The sequence below is a fragment of the Martes martes genome, assembly GCF_963455335.1.
Source record: "Martes martes genome assembly, chromosome: 17".
NCBI lineage: Eukaryota > Metazoa > Chordata > Mammalia > Carnivora > Mustelidae > Martes > Martes martes.
Window position 1 is genome coordinate 49874554 of NC_137905.1, and position 17631 is coordinate 49892184.

At 43.9% G+C, this 17631-nt stretch overlaps 1 protein-coding gene across 1 annotated transcript in view; it reads left to right on the forward strand.

The window, feature by feature from the left end:
- Positions 1 to 17631, forward strand: part of ARHGAP35 (Rho GTPase activating protein 35) — a 123812-nt gene that overhangs the window by 32908 nt on the left and 73273 nt on the right. The window contains exon 2 of the mRNA XM_080829184.1: positions 12478 to 16351. Within this exon, the coding sequence (XP_080685310.1) occupies positions 12668 to 16351 (3684 nt within the window). The 5' untranslated portion in view covers positions 12478 to 12667. The remainder of the gene's footprint in view (positions 1 to 12477; positions 16352 to 17631) is intronic.

Genomic DNA, 17631 nt, shown 5'->3' on the forward strand with positions numbered 1-17631 from the left:
CTTTCCCCAGCTCTGCCTTCAAGGGGCTTTCATTTGGAGAAACAGATCAGTTCATCCAGAAATCCTTTTGTTGTTAATCCCCAAGAAGAATCTTAGGAATTTTTTTCAAATGGGCCAGTTTTCTTCAGATTTTGCTGCTTATTTATCTGCCCTTTCCCTTTGGCAGGCTCCCTTGACAGTGAGACACAGGGTCATCGGTTTAAGTATGGGAAGGAAATTATGGCCTTGAGCACAGTCAGAAAGAATCTGGCTCTCAGGCGCTTCCTGTGAGCCACCACTAAATTACAAAGACTGGGCCCTGACAAGGCTTTTCAAAGGGGCATCTTACACCACCACTGTGTCAGCGTTTCCATCGTGAGCAGTTGTTTTTCACAGTGCTTATTATGACCAGGTTTGAAGTGGCCTTTACACGGGAAGCATTTACCCACTAGGGTGGGGGTCAGACAGCAGACAGAGTATGGAGGAAGGGTGAGGGGGTATGGATTGCTGTCAGAGTCCCCTCCTCTCAACCCAGACCTGACCGTGCCATTCTTGCCCAGAATCCTGGGGCTTCCTCAGGATGAATTCCAGACCCTCCTTAGTGTGACAGTGTCCTCAACAGATTGGCCCCCAGCCTCTCCCGTCATACATGCCTTATGTCCTCCGGCCGGGGCAGCACAATACAGTGGGAAGACAGGACTTGGGGGGCAAAGGTGTGGGACACCTGGGTTGTGGACTGGGCTCCCTCTCTCACTAAGTTGTTTCTTTTTTCTTGATCTCTGTAGTCACCAATCTAGATGAGTTTCCTGAATGTGAGGAAGAGAAGAAAGGGCTTGAGGGACAGAGAAGAAGGCTCCTTTTGATTCTCTTGTCTCTTGGCAAAATCTGGGGAATCAGACCACCAAATCCCTGATCATTAATTGGCTTTAAGAATCATGAAGTTTTCTGAGCTTTTGTAAAAGCCCATAGAACTGAAAAGGAAAAAAAAATTTTTTAATGTGGGATCCCAGTATATAAAACAGATCAAATTGAGTTGCTCTGATTAAGGCTGAAAGGTCTGATGTGTCACCTGTTCAGCCTTCTCCATGGCCCTGAAAAACTGCCAGTTCTATCTGGGGGCCCTCCAGGGCACTGCTTCTCAGCGTTTCCTCTGGCTTGCTACAGTGAGGATTAGAGTCACCTGTTTGACATGATGGCAGACCGAGGCCTAGTGTAGAAGCGGGGGAGTGGATGGTACTGCAGTGGTGGCTCAGAGTGGTTGCGAGAGGGCCATGCTCACATCCCGGCTCTTTGCTAGTTCAGTGTCCTTGTGCTTCTTCATTTCTCTGTTTTGTGTGCCTTGATGTGCTTTTAGGAAACCGTAGAGAAAGGTGTATAAAGCATCCACAGTATGAACAATTATGAAGTGACTACTCTAAGCCACCCAAGTCAAGAAATAGAAGCTCTACTTGTATCTTTTTTCCACCATATCTCCTTAAGTAGTCTCAAAGTAGGGACCTGAAAGATGCTTTTCAAATATTGAGGTGATAAATATTTGAATAGGAAAAATAATATTATAATAATATGCAATATTATTATATAAGAATATTTTCCTTAGTAACTTTTTTTTATTATTAAGTGTCTACATGTGACATCTTTTCATTCAGAAAATCCAGTTTGTTTTATACATATTAATTCAAATATTCATCTCTTCTAGAAGACAGGGGTAAGCCCCACAATTTAGCAGATTTTCAAATATGATTAATTGAGCTTAGGGCACAGTTTTGTGCTGATTCCAGACTCTTTTGCATGTTCTTTCTTGTGTTAATTTTTTTCATCTTTGTCAGACCTTTTTTTTTTTTTTTAACCTTCATTTGAAATAAGGCAAGTATGTAAGTAAATGTGTAGACCAGAAAGTGGAAAAGATGGGTAGGAGAATTGATTTTGCTATTGTGAGTCCTAAGTTCTTTAATCTGTGGATCCAAATTATGCCTTATCAAAATTTGCTGGATTTAGAAGTTGGTTTTATTTCTTCTCTTTCTTTGTGAACACTGTCCTTATCTTCAGTACAGGTTCATTAGGTAAAATAAAACATTTTTTTTAAAATGTTTATGCATGTGGTAGGACTTTTATTACTTACAGTAGCCTGTTTTAGGACTGGAGGTTTAGAGAGTAATGCAAATGAGTAGTGAGGAATAATTAGAAATAGTGGCCTGAAATCCTCATGTCATCTTAGAGTGCCATCAGGGGAATAGAAAATAGTAAGGCTTACTGTGGACTTGAAAGCTGACCTGTTTTCCCCAGTTGACAGAAATACTGTTTCTTCAGCACTGTCCTCTGTTTGCAAGGCACATTTGGCTGGACAGTGCCTGCACTCCTGCGTATTCAGAGAAATGTTTATGTAAAACATTGTTTTAAAAAAGTTTTCTGCTAAGTTTAAAAAAAATACCAAAAAAACCCTGAATAGATCATGAGTGCTCAGGAGCAACTGCTGAAATAATTTTACAGGTTTTCTTTACCATTTCAAAATAGTATAAGATTGATTTGAATACCAGGAAATTCAAAGGTAAGACTTGGCTGTGTTTTTGTCTCTTGGTTTGGTAAGAATCTGTGCTGACCGTATTAATGGTAAATAGGCCATGATCCCGGAGGCTTATTGGAGTGCATCAGCCTTGGTTTTGCATTTCCTTTGGCTTGGATTATTTTTACAGCTTATCAGAAATCCTGTTTCATTGTTGTTGTTTTTCTTAGTATAGGTAACCGGGAGAAATCGTGCTGCATCAGTGAGAAAGATTTCTCAGCGTTAGGTTTTGTCTTTGTTTATAGTTGCTTTGATCAGATAGCTTGATTAGAACTCCAGAGCTACCTGGTAGAAACCTGCTGAGGAGGATAAAGTTTAAGGAAGTGCTTTTGCTGAAAGCAGCCCCCTTCATTCACCAGGGGAATCTGATTTCATTCTGTGAATAACTCAGCTTAGAAATTTTATTTCTTTGGGACCTGCTTGTAGAGTTCTGCACACCTCAGAGCATGAGAACTGTGTCAGGATGAAAAATGGGCTGCTTGCTTTATTCAGTGTGGGCCAGCTAGGCTGGTAAGGTAGCAGTAGAGTTCTGTTTTGTTGTTGTTGTTGTTGTTGTTGTTTTACCCTGGAATTCAGAAGTGCCTTTACCAGGGCTGGGGGAAAAAAAGTCGAGGGGAACAGGAAGAGACATTTACAAAAATTACAAATGGAATGGCGGAGAATCTTTCACAGCTGCTCTTTTAAAAGTTAACTTTAGGCCAGATTATTTTATTTTTTTAATTATTTTTTATTTTTTTAAAGATTTTATTTATTTATTTGACAGAGATCACAAGTAGGCAGAGAGGCAGGCAGAGAGAGAGGAAGGAAAGCAGGCTCCCTGCTGAGCAGAAGGCCCGATGTGGGGCTCGATCCCAGGACCCTGGGATCATGACCTGAGCTGAAGGCAGCAGCTTAACCCACTGAGCCACCCAGGTGCCCCTAGGCCAGATTATTTTAAAAACAGACATCTACAACATCAGTCCTTTAAGTTGGCTTTTGATTTTTCTCATTGGGACTCTCTGGAGAGTGCTGTCCATTGGGTTTGCACAGGGTATGGTGAGAGCCGAATGCCTATACATACCCAGTGTCCAAGAATAGCCTGTCCAGTGCACGAGATTACATGTTTCAAGACCAGATGGATAAACACTTAAATCAGTCTTTCCAAAGATCCAGATGACCCATTTCAGAGATTTCCTGTACCCAGAGCCCTGGGGATGTAGCGAGATTCATTCCGCCACGATGAGGAAATCCTCCCTCCTGCCGTAAACAGAAGTAGGTGTGGGTAGCCTGTACTAGTGGGAGCAACCTCCAGGGCTATTTTGGGCAAATATTTGGTCTTTGCTTCCTTTATAAATCTATATTTTTCTGCCCCCTTTCTCATTTTACTATTTGAATTTGCATTGGACTGAGTAGAAATAAAATTTGCCGTATCCAGGTGGAGTTTTCTTTTAAGTTAGATGATCAGTTCCTTAGCCGGTGCTGGATGAGGAGTTAAAATAATGGCGTGACGGATGGTAAATAACACTGGTGGGCCCAAAGATAGCGGTCACACCAGGTTCTCACAAGTGAAAGTACGGTCTGCTCATCGTACGAGCCCTAGCAGCTCCTCTTCGTTTTCTGCCTCCTGTGCATGAAAGTCATTCCAGTCAGTCTGTCCTCACTGTTTCCAGTGCTTTTCCATTTTGGTCACCGTTATTCTTGCCGTTTCTCATCTTTACAATGCCTGGGTCATCTCCAAGCCCTGCCAGTCTTCTGTGTACCAGTTCATTTCTGCTTTGATACCTTCCCTTAGCCACCTTACATCTGAATGATCTCCTCTTCCTTTCTCTGGAAACCAGGGAATGGTCTGTGCCCTCGATTATCTGGTGGCTTAGTTTTTCTTTTTTCTAAGTAAAAATACTGCATCTGTGGGAAATGGTAAGATCCTCATCAGCAAGGACAGTGCTCCGTTTCTTCTTTGTTTCTTTGCAGTGTCTTAGTTCCATAAATAAATGATTTGATTGACGGGTAGTTCAGTTCTCAGGTCTAGAGATTAGAGACTAAAGTAATAAAAAATGGTTAACCCCTCTGAAATATTACAAAAGAAGGAAAGAATTTAGCTGCTCTGTCACTCGGGCCATGAATTGGGTACCTTTCTTTTGTATTCAGTATCAGAGGCTGTGTTGTTCTTGTTGAGTTTGAGGTAGTCATTTTATAAGACACTCCTCACGTGGTAAAGAGATGAGCAGAATTAAGGGCACTGCTTCACATTCCAGCAGAAATCACAGAGGAAACAAAGACTTCCTCCTCTATGTCAGGTTCATGATGGTTACATTTTCTATGTGTAGCTAAATACCACGACACATCATTTGTGTACATCACTAACTTTAAGGGTCTGTAAGTTTAGGTGGATTTCACAGATAAATGAATTGGTTGAATAAGGACCTTGGACTTGACTTCAGACTTTCCTTCTCTGATTTATCTAAAGCTTTTCTTTATTTTCTTTCTTTATTTTTGTGGGGGCTTGAACTCATGACACTGAGATCAAGGTTCAGATGCTTAACCAACGGAGCCACCCAGGTACTCTTGTCTAAAGCTTTTAAAGGAAAAAAACGCTGAAAATTCACTCTAACATGTGTTATTATAAAAATGGAAACATTTGAGTTTTTAAAGACTGTCTTATGTTGTTTTTTTTTTTTAAGAGTTAGTTATTTATTTATTTGACAGGCAGAGATTACAAGTAGGCAGAGAGGCAGGCAGAGAGAGAGGAGGAAGCAGGCTCCCCACTGAGCAGAGAGCCCGATGTGGGGCTCGATCCCAGGACGCTGGGATCTATTTATTTATTTGGCAAGGAGAGAGAGATGGGGAGAGAGCAAGCACAAGCAGGGGGAGCAGCAGGCAGAGGGAGAAGCAGGCTCCTCACTGAGCTGGGAGCCTGATGTGGGGCTCGATCTCAGGGCGCTGGGACCACGACCCAAGCTGAAGGCAGCCACTCAACCAGCTGAGCCTTCCAGGTGCCCCTCTTTTTTTTTTTTTTAAGATTTATTTATTTATTTGAGAGGGAGAAAGCAAGCGCAAGTGGGAGGGGCAGAGGGAGAGGGAGGAAGAATCTCAAGCAGACTCCATGCTGAATGTGGAGCTCAACGTGGGGCTCCATTTCATGACCTTGAGATCATGACCTGAGCTGAAACCAAGAGTTGGATGCCCAGGGCACCTGGGTGGCTCAGTTGGTTAAGCATCTTTCTGCCTTGGGCTCAGGTCATGTTCCCAGGGTCCTGGGATCGAGCCCCATGTGAGGCTCTCTGCTCGGTAAAGGATGCTGCTTTTCCTTCTCCCTCTGCCCCTTCCCCTACTAGTGCTCTCTCTCTGAACCTCAATTGCAAATAAATAAAAATCTCAAAAAAAAAAAAAAAAGAGTTGGATGCTCAACTTACTGAGCCACTCACATGCCCCTATAAGTGTGTTCTCTTTAATCCCCATCCCCTATTTCCCATATCCCCCACTCGCTTCCTCTCTGGTAACCATCAGTTCGATCTCTGGTTAAGAGTCTGTTTCTTGATTTGTCTCTTTTTTTTTCATTTGCTCTTTTGTTTCTTAAATTGCACATATGAATGAAATCATATGGTATTTGCCTTTCTCTGGCTGACTTATTTTGCTTAGCATTACACTTTCTAGCTCTATCCATGTTGTTGCGAATGGCAAGATTTCATTCCTTTTTATGGCTGAATAATATTCCATCGCGTGTGTGTGTGCGCGCGCACGCGTGCATATACCATATTTTTATCCGTTCATCTGTTGATGGACACTTAGGCTATTTCTGTAATTTTGCTGTTTTAAATAATACTATACATGGGGATGCATGTATCCCTTGGATTAGTGTTTTTTTATTTTGGGGGTAGATAGCCAGTAGTGTGAGTCCTAGATCATAGGGAAGTTTTCTGTGTTTAATTTTTTGAGGAACCTCAGTACTGTTTTTCCACAATGGCCGCACTGGTTTGCATTCCCACCAACAGTGCAAGAGGGTTCCTTTTTCTCCATATCCTCAACAACACTTGTTGTTTCTTATGTTTTTTATTTCAGCCATTCTGACAGGTATGATGTGATATCTCATTGTAGTTTTGAAAGACTATCTTGTTCAAGTTCAGTGGTTCAGTAGACCATAGGGACCATTGTGTTTTCTTCTTACTGGAGTTTTTATATTCCATCCTTCTGGTTCATTTGAAAAAATCTATTTCACTAGAAAATTCTCCTTTTGGAGTCTTTCTTATAGGGAAGATGTTTCCCAGTTAGATCCCCTCCTTTTGCTCTTCCTCTCTCCTGTGGGTAGGAGTCTTACTGTGTATTTGCTTAATGCAAACATTTTAACCAGCTGCTGATGGTAACTCATCGCTTTGAACTCATTCAGAAATTTAAGGTGTTGAGAAGTATGAGGTATTAAGGAGGTTTAGAAAATGCTCTTTGCTTTGTTAGTTAGAATGCATATTTCCATTCTCTTCCTCTGTTGGGATTAAGAAAAATTATGGTAACAAGTATTTTACTTCCTTTTTGCTAGCAGCTCCCTATGAAATTATTTCCTTTATTATTATATAATACAGTATTGCTTGTTTGGTGGTATTCTGTACATGGTTGTTTGAAACTAAATGCCTTTTCAGAATTTGTCGACTATTCTCAGAGGTAGAGACAGTAGTTTTGGTTATATAGTGGGGAACTGTGTCTTAGGGAACATTCCAGATCACAGAGCCGAGAAACATTTCCTCTTGGGAGTGTGGGGATGGGGTGGGACGGTGATACCCCCTGATGGGGCTGTTGGCAGTCATAGTAATGCTGGGTCACAGTGGCATGTCTGTGTCCTGTGAAATGTGTACTATCTTGGGAATGTTGCCCTGGGTTTTGGAGAGGTGTTAAAAAAGAAAACACCCTTGTACCTTCCAGTTGAGCCACTCTTTGGGGAGCTGGTATGGTGGTTAAGCAAGTCAAATAAACAGCTCCGGAAGCCTGGTGACAGGTTCTGAAAAAGCTCTCAGCTGTTGGCATTGTGTTGTAGTAAGTGCGGCATATATTTGTAACAGTGAAGGTACTCCTGAAGTGTTTTCTGAGGGAGTTCACTTGTGGTGTAAAACTACTAAATGTTGCGGCTTAGTTTTTCTAATAAAACTAGCTCTGAAGAGCTCAAAGATAAAAGTAGGGACTGTTTACAGAATCCTTTTCCCCTCCACTGTAACTCTTCAGTTTTAAAAGAACTGATATTGGCAAATTATCAGAATGGACATTCAGATTTTGCTGTTTAAATAGCTTTGTTGCCCACTAAGAACATCAGTTCCTGTCAGATTTAAACTAAAGATATTATGAAGTCTTGGACATGCCTTGTCTTCTATTTTCTCTTTCTTTGTGGCCTAAGATCATTAAATTTAGTGACTCAGCTATTTTTTTTTAATCCGCCTCTTAGAAAAGTTGAACGTGTTTGTGACCAAGCACTTAGGGTTATTTCCTTTAAACCAAGTGTTTGCAGTGTTTTCAGATTTATAACAGTCTTTGTTTACCGTGTAATTCAGTCCAATTGAGGAACTAGTAAAACTGCATTATCCAGACATCAAAGACAGGCATGTAAGAAGAGTGTACTTGTACCAGGGAACCGATTAGGTTTCTAACAAGTGGAAAGTTACCAGGTGTCCCCAAATTAACTATTCCCATGCCGGCTAATTCTCATTTTTTGGTAGCTTTTTAGTTTATTAGTTTATCTCATTCTTGAGAGTTGAGAGTGTTGCTTCCTTCTCTTCAACGCCCTTCATACTGCTGAGACTTTGACTTGAATGGGCTACCCAGAATTCTGTGCATTTAAGAAACTGGAGGCTTGGGGAGCTGAGGGGCTCAGTCAATTAAGTGTCTTTCTGGCTCAGGTCATGATCTGGGGTCCTGGGATCAAGGCCCACGTGGGGCTCCCTGCTCAGCGGGGAGCCTGCTTCTCCCTCTGCCCTCCACGCTGTTTGTATGCATACGCTTCCTCTCCCTCTCTCAAATAAATAAAATCTTGAAAAAAAATTTTTTTTCAAGATTTTATTTATTTACTTGACAGTCAGAGATCATAAGTAGGCAGAGAGAGAGAGAGAGAGGGAGAAGCAGGCTCCCCTCAGACCAGAGAGCCTGACATGGGGCTTGATCCCAGGACCCTGAGACCACGACCCGAGCCGAAGGCAGAGGCTTAACCCACTGAGCCACCCAGGCACCCTTGAAAAAAAGTTTTTAAAAATATTTTTAAAAATTGGGGGAACAAGAGGTTGAATGGAGAATACATTTTAGCTAAGTTCAAAGTTGAGCTGCTGTCTTTATTTCTTGATTTTGAAGAGCGGGTTGTTGGTATTTTATTTTCCTGAGATTTCTGTGAAGAGATAATTCGACCCACTTTACAGAGAAGAGGTGGGACGATTTGCCAGCTGCGTGCAGCAGTCATTGGAAGTGGGACCCATGTTACCAAGTTGCATTTTAAGATTGGTCAAGTAGGTGGCCTTGAGTCCTGCCAGACCCTGGGTTGGGGAGTTGGTGGAGAAGGGCTCTGTTGTGGGAGTGCACTTGACTTAAACTTCCACCAACATTCCTTTGGGGGGGGGGGACTTTGTTAAACCTGAGTCTCCTTGGGGGCTGAAACAAAACTGTGTATGTGTACTATAAGCAACATGCAAAACATTTTGATTTTGTACAAATCTTTGCTATTTGGGTATTTCAAAGGATGTGTGTAAGCATCTTATAATTTTACCTAAGTAGGTAATCACCTAGGGAAGTGGAGGTTGGGAAAGGTTTGTTGTTTTTTTTTCTCTTTCACAGAGGCCTGCTTGTTCCCTGCTAAAGTCTGGAACTTGGCTTCTTTAGGAGCCTGCCATTAGGTTATCTGGAGGTGATTGCTTATAATCATTGAGATTTCTCTTTGGAAAATGATCAGACAATTTGTACCTACCACATCTAGCCACATTTTGTTTCTTTGGAGGGTTTGGCTTTCTGGATTATCAAAGGAAGATAGGGATGTTTGGGAAAGGTCTGCGACCTTTTGAGGTTATCATCATAGGGGACAACTTTCTTGCTCTATTCATCTCCCTGTCTTCTTAGAATAATGTATGGAGGTCTGACCTCCTGAGGCGTTTTTTAGGAGACAGGCTCAAAAAAACACTAAAGTTGTGGAAATGCTGGGCTCCTATCGGGCATGACTGAGATTCAAAAGAAGATTGTTCTCCTTATTTTGAATTCTGAGTTATCTCAGGAAACTTCATTTGGCTACAGGTTTGGCAGTTGCATGGTTGTATTTGCATGTGTGAGTAGACAGCAGTGCAGTATAAACAGTAGTTTCCAGAAGACCACTGATGTAGAGACAGCGAAAGCCTACATGTTTTACTTGTGTCGACCAGGAAGTTGCTAAAGACATTGGAAGGCATTACTGTAACATTTCGTTACTTTAGCCCTTTACACTTTAGGTCCTTTATTTTTTATTTTATCTTATTTATTTATTTGAGATAGAGAGCAAGCAAGAGAGAGAGAAAGAGCTGGGGGAGGAAGAAAGGGAGAAGCAGACTCCCCACTGAGCTGGGAGCCCAGTGCAGGGCTCAATCCCAGGACCCTGGGACTATGACCTGAGCCAGACACAGGCACTTAACCACCTGAGCCGCCCAGGTGCCCCAAACTTTAGGTCTTTTAAGGTGCCACTTTTCAGCCATGTTCTGTGGTTCCCCTACCCTTTGGGAGAGAATCCAAACTCTTTGAAAGTGGCTTACCTGATCTCTGTGTACTTGCCAACACTCTTACCCACCTCTGCCCCCCACACACCTAAGGGACCATGCTTTCTTCTCCAGAGAGGCGTCTCCATGTTGCCTTCCCCTACTTGAGGTTTTTCCTGAGGTGGAACTTCCTCCAGAAAGGCTTTCCTCAATCAAAGGCTGGATTTGGGAATTCTGTAATATGCTCTCATAGATACTCACTTACTCATTCCTTCAGTTAATATTTTTGTCAAGCACTATGTCATAAGCTGAGGACAGAGCTTATGTCCTTGTCAGGGAAACTACTCCATACTCACACTTTTTTTTTTTTTTTTAAAGATTTTATTTATTTGACAGACAGAGATCACAAGTAGGCAGAGAGGCAGGCAGAGAGAGAGGAGGAAGCAGGCTCCCTGCGGAGCAGAGAGCCCGATGCGGGGCTTGATCTCAGGACCCTGGGATCATGACCTGAGCCGAAGGCATAGGCTTTAACCCAGGCTTTAACCTGAGCCACCCAGGTGCCCCTACTCACACCTTTTTAAAAAAGCTTTTTATTTGGAAATAACCACAAATTTATAGGAAGTTGCAAAAATTAAAATAGCACAAAGGAGGATCTTGTCCAAATTTACCTGTTGTTAATTTTTTACCTCATTTGCGTTCTTTCTCTCAATATATACATGTTTTTTTCGGGACCAGTCACATACATTATGGCCTCCCCCCCACCCCCAAGTACTTCAGTGTGTATTTCATAAGAGGAGGGCTATTTGCTCACATGGTAGTTATCAACTTCCTAAATTTACATTAATAAAATACTCTCCGTTTATAGTCCAGTGTTAATTGACTTAGTAATGTCCTGTATTTCCCATTCTGGTGCAGAATTCATTTTAGGGTCAGATAATTGCATTTACTTATGACGTCTCGTTAGCTTCTCTTGATCTGGAATGTTTACCTAGCCATTCTTTGTCTATTATGACCATGATATTTTTTGAAAAGTACAGAGCATGCTCTACTTCCCCACCCCACCCCCTTAATAGAAACTTGCTCATTTTTTATCTGATGTTTCCCTGTGATCAGCTTGAGGTAATGCATTTTAGGCCATCACACTGCATAGTAATGTAGCCTCTTGGGGGGACCATATCTGGAAGACCACAGGGTACTTCTGTCCCTCTTTGGTGGTGATATTTTTCTTTTTTCTTTTTTTTTTTTTTAAAGATTTTATTCATTTATTTGACAGAGAGACATCACAGGAGAGAGAGAGAGAGAGAGAAGCAGGCTCCCTGCTGAGCAGAGAGCCCGATGCAGGACTCGATCCCAGGACCCTGAGATCATGACCTGAGCCGAAGGCAGCGGCTTAACCCACTGAGCCACCCAGGCGCCCGGTGGTGATATTTTTCATAATCCACAGTGTTAACCTGGTTTCTCTATTGTATAATTGTAATTTTTTTTCTTTTGTTCCTCTTCCCTTTGCAACTGTTTTTTTTTTTAAAGATTTTATTTATTTATTTGACAGAGAGAGACACAGTGAGAGAGGGAGCACAAGCAGGGGGAGTGGGAGAGGGAGAAGCCCGACTTGGGAGCTCGATCCCAGGACTGTGATGTCGTGACCTGAGCCAAAGGCAGATGCTTAACGACTGAGCCACCCGGGTGCCCCCCCCGCCCTTTGCAACTGTTAAGTAGCATATCAGGAGACACCTCAATTCTGTGCAAATACCCTTAGTATCGAGTGATGATTTTTTTCTGTTCTAGTAGTATGAACTCCAGTTCCTGTTTTGTGCTGTGAATTATAATTCATTACTGTATTTAATGATTTTTGTGCTCAGATTGTGCCAGATTTTTCCAGTGGGAGACCTTCTAGCTGGCTCCTATGTCTTTGTGAGGGGCCCTGTCATTTTTTCTAGGACTTCTTTCCTTTCTTGCATAACAGGATGTTCCAGGCTCATCTTGTACCAACTCTGCTCTAGCCCTGGAATCAGCCACTTGTTGGAGGAGCCCTCAGACCCTTGTTTTAGCACTCAGCACCCTGCTTGCCTGTATGTCTTCCTCCGTTAGATGTGCTCTCCTGAGGGCACAGAGATGTCAGTCGTACTCTTACATCTTCTCTCAGCATAAGGCCTGGCAGATTTGAGGTTTACTCTAAGTATTTGTTGAACAAGAAAACTGGCTTTTGCTCTAGGTCAGTGATTAAAATTGGGTTCTATAATTACAGTGCTGATGGGTTTTCTTTTTCTCTCCCCTGTCTAGGAAGAAATGTTTACTATTTGGCGATGAGAAGTGAAAACTGACCTCACACTGGTATACAAACACTATGGGACCTAACAGTCTTGCTGCATGGGCGGCCGGCCCCCACTGATAATGTGGGGAAGCCATCAGGTCCACTGGAAAACACTAATCTGATCTTGGAAGTGGCTGATTGTGGCAGGATGTGTCGACGATGATGATGGCAAGAAAGCAAGATGTCCGCATTCCCACCTACAACATCAGTGTGGTGGGATTGTCTGGGACCGAGAAGGAGAAGGGCCAGTGTGGCATTGGGAAGTCTTGTCTGTGCAACCGCTTCGTGCGCCCAAGTGCTGATGAGTTTCACTTGGACCATACTTCCGTCCTCAGCACCAGTGACTTTGGTGGGCGAGTGGTCAATAATGACCACTTTCTCTACTGGGGAGAAGTTAGCCGTTCCCTGGAGGATTGTGTGGAATGTAAGATGCACATTGTGGAGCAGACTGAGTTCATTGATGATCAGACTTTTCAACCTCATCGAAGCACGGCCCTGCAGCCCTATATCAAGAGAGCGGCAGCAACCAAGCTCGCATCAGCTGAAAAACTCATGTACTTTTGCACTGACCAGCTGGGGCTGGAGCAGGACTTTGAGCAGAAACAGATGCCAGATGGAAAGCTGCTGATTGATGGTTTTCTTCTTGGTATTGACGTTAGCAGGGGCATGAATAGGAACTTTGATGACCAGCTCAAGTTTGTGTCCAATCTCTACAATCAGCTTGCAAAAACAAAAAAGCCCATAGTGGTGGTCCTGACGAAGTGTGATGAGGGTGTTGAGCGGTACATTAGAGATGCACATACTTTTGCCTTAAGCAAAAAGAACCTCCAGGTCGTGGAGACCTCTGCAAGATCCAATGTAAATGTGGACTTGGCTTTCAGCACCTTAGTGCAACTCATTGACAAAAGTCGGGGAAAGACGAAAATCATTCCTTATTTTGAGGCTCTCAAGCAGCAGAGTCAGCAGATAGCTACGGCAAAAGACAAGTATGAGTGGCTGGTGAGTCGTATTGTGAAGAACCATAACGAGAACTGGCTGAGCGTCAGCCGAAAGATGCAGGCCTCTCCCGAGTACCAGGACTATGTCTACCTGGAAGGGACTCAAAAAGCCAAGAAGCTGTTTCTCCAGCACATCCACCGCCTCAAGCACGAGCACATTGAGCGCAGGAGAAAGCTGTACCTGGCAGCCCTGCCGTTAGCTTTTGAAGCTCTTATACCCAATCTAGATGAAATCGACCACCTAAGCTGCATAAAAACCAAAAAGCTCTTGGAGACCAAGCCAGAATTCCTGAAGTGGTTTGTCGTGCTTGAAGAGACACCGTGGGATGCCACCAGCCACATTGACAACATGGAGAATGAACGGATTCCCTTTGACTTGATGGATACTGTCCCTGCCGAGCAGCTGTACGAGGCCCACTTAGAGAAGCTGCGGAACGAGAGGAAAAGAGCTGAGATGAGAAGGGCATTTAAAGAAAACCTGGAGACCTCTCCCTTCATAACTCCTGGAAAGCCTTGGGAAGAGGCCCGTAGTTTTATTATGAATGAAGATTTCTACCAGTGGCTGGAAGAATCTGTATACATGGATATTTATGGCAAACACCAAAAGCAAATTATAGACAAAGCAAAGGAAGAGTTTCAGGAGCTGCTTTTGGAATATTCAGAATTGTTTTATGAGCTGGAGCTGGATGCTAAGCCCAGCAAGGAGAAGATGGGTGTCATTCAGGATGTTCTGGGGGAGGAGCAGCGGTTTAAAGCATTACAGAAGCTCCAAGCAGAGCGCGATGCCCTTATCCTGAAGCACATTCATTTTGTGTATCACCCAACCAAGGAGACGTGCCCTAGCTGCCCAGCCTGTGTGGATGCGAAGATCGAGCATTTGATTTGTTCTCGGTTTATCCGGCCATCCGACCGGAATCAGAAAAATTCACTCTCTGACCCCAACATTGATAGGATCAACTTGGTTATCTTGGGCAAAGATGGCCTCGCACGTGAGTTGGCCAATGAGATTCGAGCTCTCTGTACAAATGATGACAAGTATGTGATAGACGGTAAAATGTATGAGCTTTCCCTGAGGCCGATAGAAGGGAATGTCAGGCTTCCTGTGAACTCTTTCCAGACGCCAACATTTCAGCCCCATGGCTGTCTCTGCCTTTACAATTCAAAGGAATCGCTGTCCTATGTGGTGGAGAGTATAGAGAAGAGTAGAGAGTCCACGCTTGGCAGGCGAGATAATCATTTAGTCCATCTCCCCCTGACACTAATCTTGGTTAATAAGAGAGGAGATACCAGTGGAGAGACCCTGCATAGCTTAATACAACAAGGTCAGCAGATTGCCAGCAAACTGCAGTGTGTCTTTCTCGACCCTGCTTCTGCTGGCATTGGTTATGGACGCAACATTAATGAAAAGCAAATCAGTCAAGTTTTGAAAGGACTCCTGGACTCCAAGCGTAACTTAAACCTGGTCAGTTCTACTGCAAGCATCAAAGATCTGGCTGACGTCGACCTGCGAATTGTCATGTGTCTGATGTGTGGAGACCCTTTCAGTGCAGATGACATACTCTTTCCTGTCCTTCAGTCCCAAACCTGTAAGTCTTCCCATTGTGGAAGCAACAACTCTGTTTTACTTGAACTACCAATCGGACTCCACAAGAAGCGCATCGAACTGTCTGTTCTTTCGTACCATTCCTCATTTAGCATCAGAAAAAGCCGGTTGGTCCATGGGTACATTGTTTTTTATTCAGCCAAACGTAAGGCCTCCTTGGCTATGTTACGTGCCTTTCTTTGTGAAGTGCAGGATATTATCCCCATTCAGCTGGTTGCACTCGCTGACGGCGCTGGAGATGTCCTGGACAATGACTTAAGTCGGGAACAGCTGAGTGAGGGAGAGGAGATTGCTCAAGAAATTGACGGAAGGTTCACAAGCATCCCCTGTAGCCAACCCCAGCATAAACTTGAGCTCTTCCACCCATTTTTTAAAGATGTGGTGGATAAAAAGAACATAATCGAGGCTACTCACATGTACGATAACGCTGCCGAGGCCTGTAGCACCACGGAAGAGGTGTTTAACTCCCCCCGAGCAGGCTCTCCACTCTGCAACTCAAACCTGCAGGATTCGGAAGAGGATATCGAGCCCCCTTCTTATAGCTTGTTTCGAGAAGACACGTCCCTGCCCTCTCTGTCCAAAGACCATTCTAAGCTCTCTATGGAACTGGAGGGAAATGATGGGCTGTCTTTCATCATGAGTAATTTTGAGAGTAAACTGAACAACAAAGTACCTCCACCTGTCAAGCCAAAGCCTCCCGTGCATTTTGATATCACAAAGGGGGATCTGTCTTATTTAGACCAAGGCCATAGAGATGGACAGAGGAAGTCTGTGTCCTCTAGCACCTGGCTACCTCCAGATGGGTTTGATCCTTCTGATTACGCCGAACCCATGGATGCTGTGGTCAAGCCAAGGAATGAAGAAGAAAACATATACTCAGTGCCCCATGATAGCACCCAAGGCAAAATCATCACCATTCGGAATATCAACAAAGCCCAGTCCAACGGCAGTGGCAATGGCTCTGACAGTGAAATGGACACCAGCTCTCTGGAGCGCGGCCGCAAGGTCTCCGTCGTGAGCAAGCCCGTGCTGTACAGGGCGAGATGCAGCCGGCTGGGGAGGTTTGCCCGTTACCGGACCAGCTTCAGTGTGGGGAGCGACGACGAGCTGGGGCCCATCCGGAAGAAAGAGGAGGATCAGGCATCTCAAGGTTATAAAGGGGACAACGCTGTCATTCCCTATGAGACAGACGAAGATCCACGGCGGAGGAATATTCTTCGCAGTCTGAGGAGGAACACTAAGGTAAGACGCCAGTTGAAGAATGAGTCACGGCAGTGGTTCACACAGTGTCTCAGTGAGAGCTGATGGATGATGGTGATGATGATTTTTCAAGGACGGCTTATTCTGGTAAAAAAGAAATTGGTCTGTGTGTGTATTTACTCCCTGACTTAGCATGAAATAAGCAGTGTCTCAGATTGCTACCCCCAGCAGCTCGCAAGTAGTGAGGACCTTAGACACACAGCTTGAGTCTGAGTTGTCTTTGTCCAAAACAATAGTTAGGTAATTACCAAAGTGAGCAGGTCGTGTAGAGCTTGCCAGTATCCTGACAAGTAGCCAGGCCGGTGACAACATGCTTGTTCTTCCTTTATGCAAACACCAGAATCTAAAATTGCAGCTTCAGTCTCCAACTGCTAAGTAAACATTCACCCATACGACTCATAAAAGCTCCTTCTGCCTCTCACTGACCTGTAAGGGTTGCTGCATTTTCTTTTCTTTTTCTTTTTTTAAGATTTTATTTATTTGAGAGAGAGCACAAGAAGGGTGTTGGGGGTAGGGGCAGAGGAAGAGGGAGAAGCAGGCTCCCTGCTGAGCAGGGAGCCTGACACGGGGCTCCATCCCGGGACCCTGAGACCATGACCCGAGCCGAAGGCAGATGCTTAACTGACTGAGCCCCCCAGGCAGCCCAGGTTGCTGCCATTTAAATTAGGAAAAATTGGATGATGATTTTATTTGCACACAAATCAATGAAGGGTCTTAGGTAAGTAAATGAAAAGTAAGAACCTTGCCACTGCGAGTTATAAACCTGTCCACCCCACACACACAAAATAATAAACGTGTCCCCTATTTGTAAAATTGGAGTGCTGTCCAGCTGCGTTACTTTGAGTGAGATGCTGCTGCTGTCAGTGATGGCTTCAGATTTGATTTAGGGACCAACCAAAGCAGGACGGGCAGAAAGTAAACCACACATATGAGGTCAGACCTGCCGTCAGATGTAGGGGGACCAGTCCCAAATGCAGCAGCAGAGAAAACCTCTTTATCTTGTGTAGAATTGCAGCGTACAGAGTAGAGTGCCCTGTTGCCTTAGGCTTAGGCTTTGAGACAGAACAGGTATTTCCCAACTGTTTCTCCCCCCCCCCTTTTTATTTTTTTATTTTTTATTTTTTTAAGATTTTGTTTGTTTATTTTGACAGAGACAGCAAGAGAGGGAACACAAGCAGGGGGAGTGGGAGAGGGAGAAGCAGGCTTCCGGCTGAGCAGGGAACCCAATGCGGAACTCGATCCTAGGACCCTGGGATCATGAC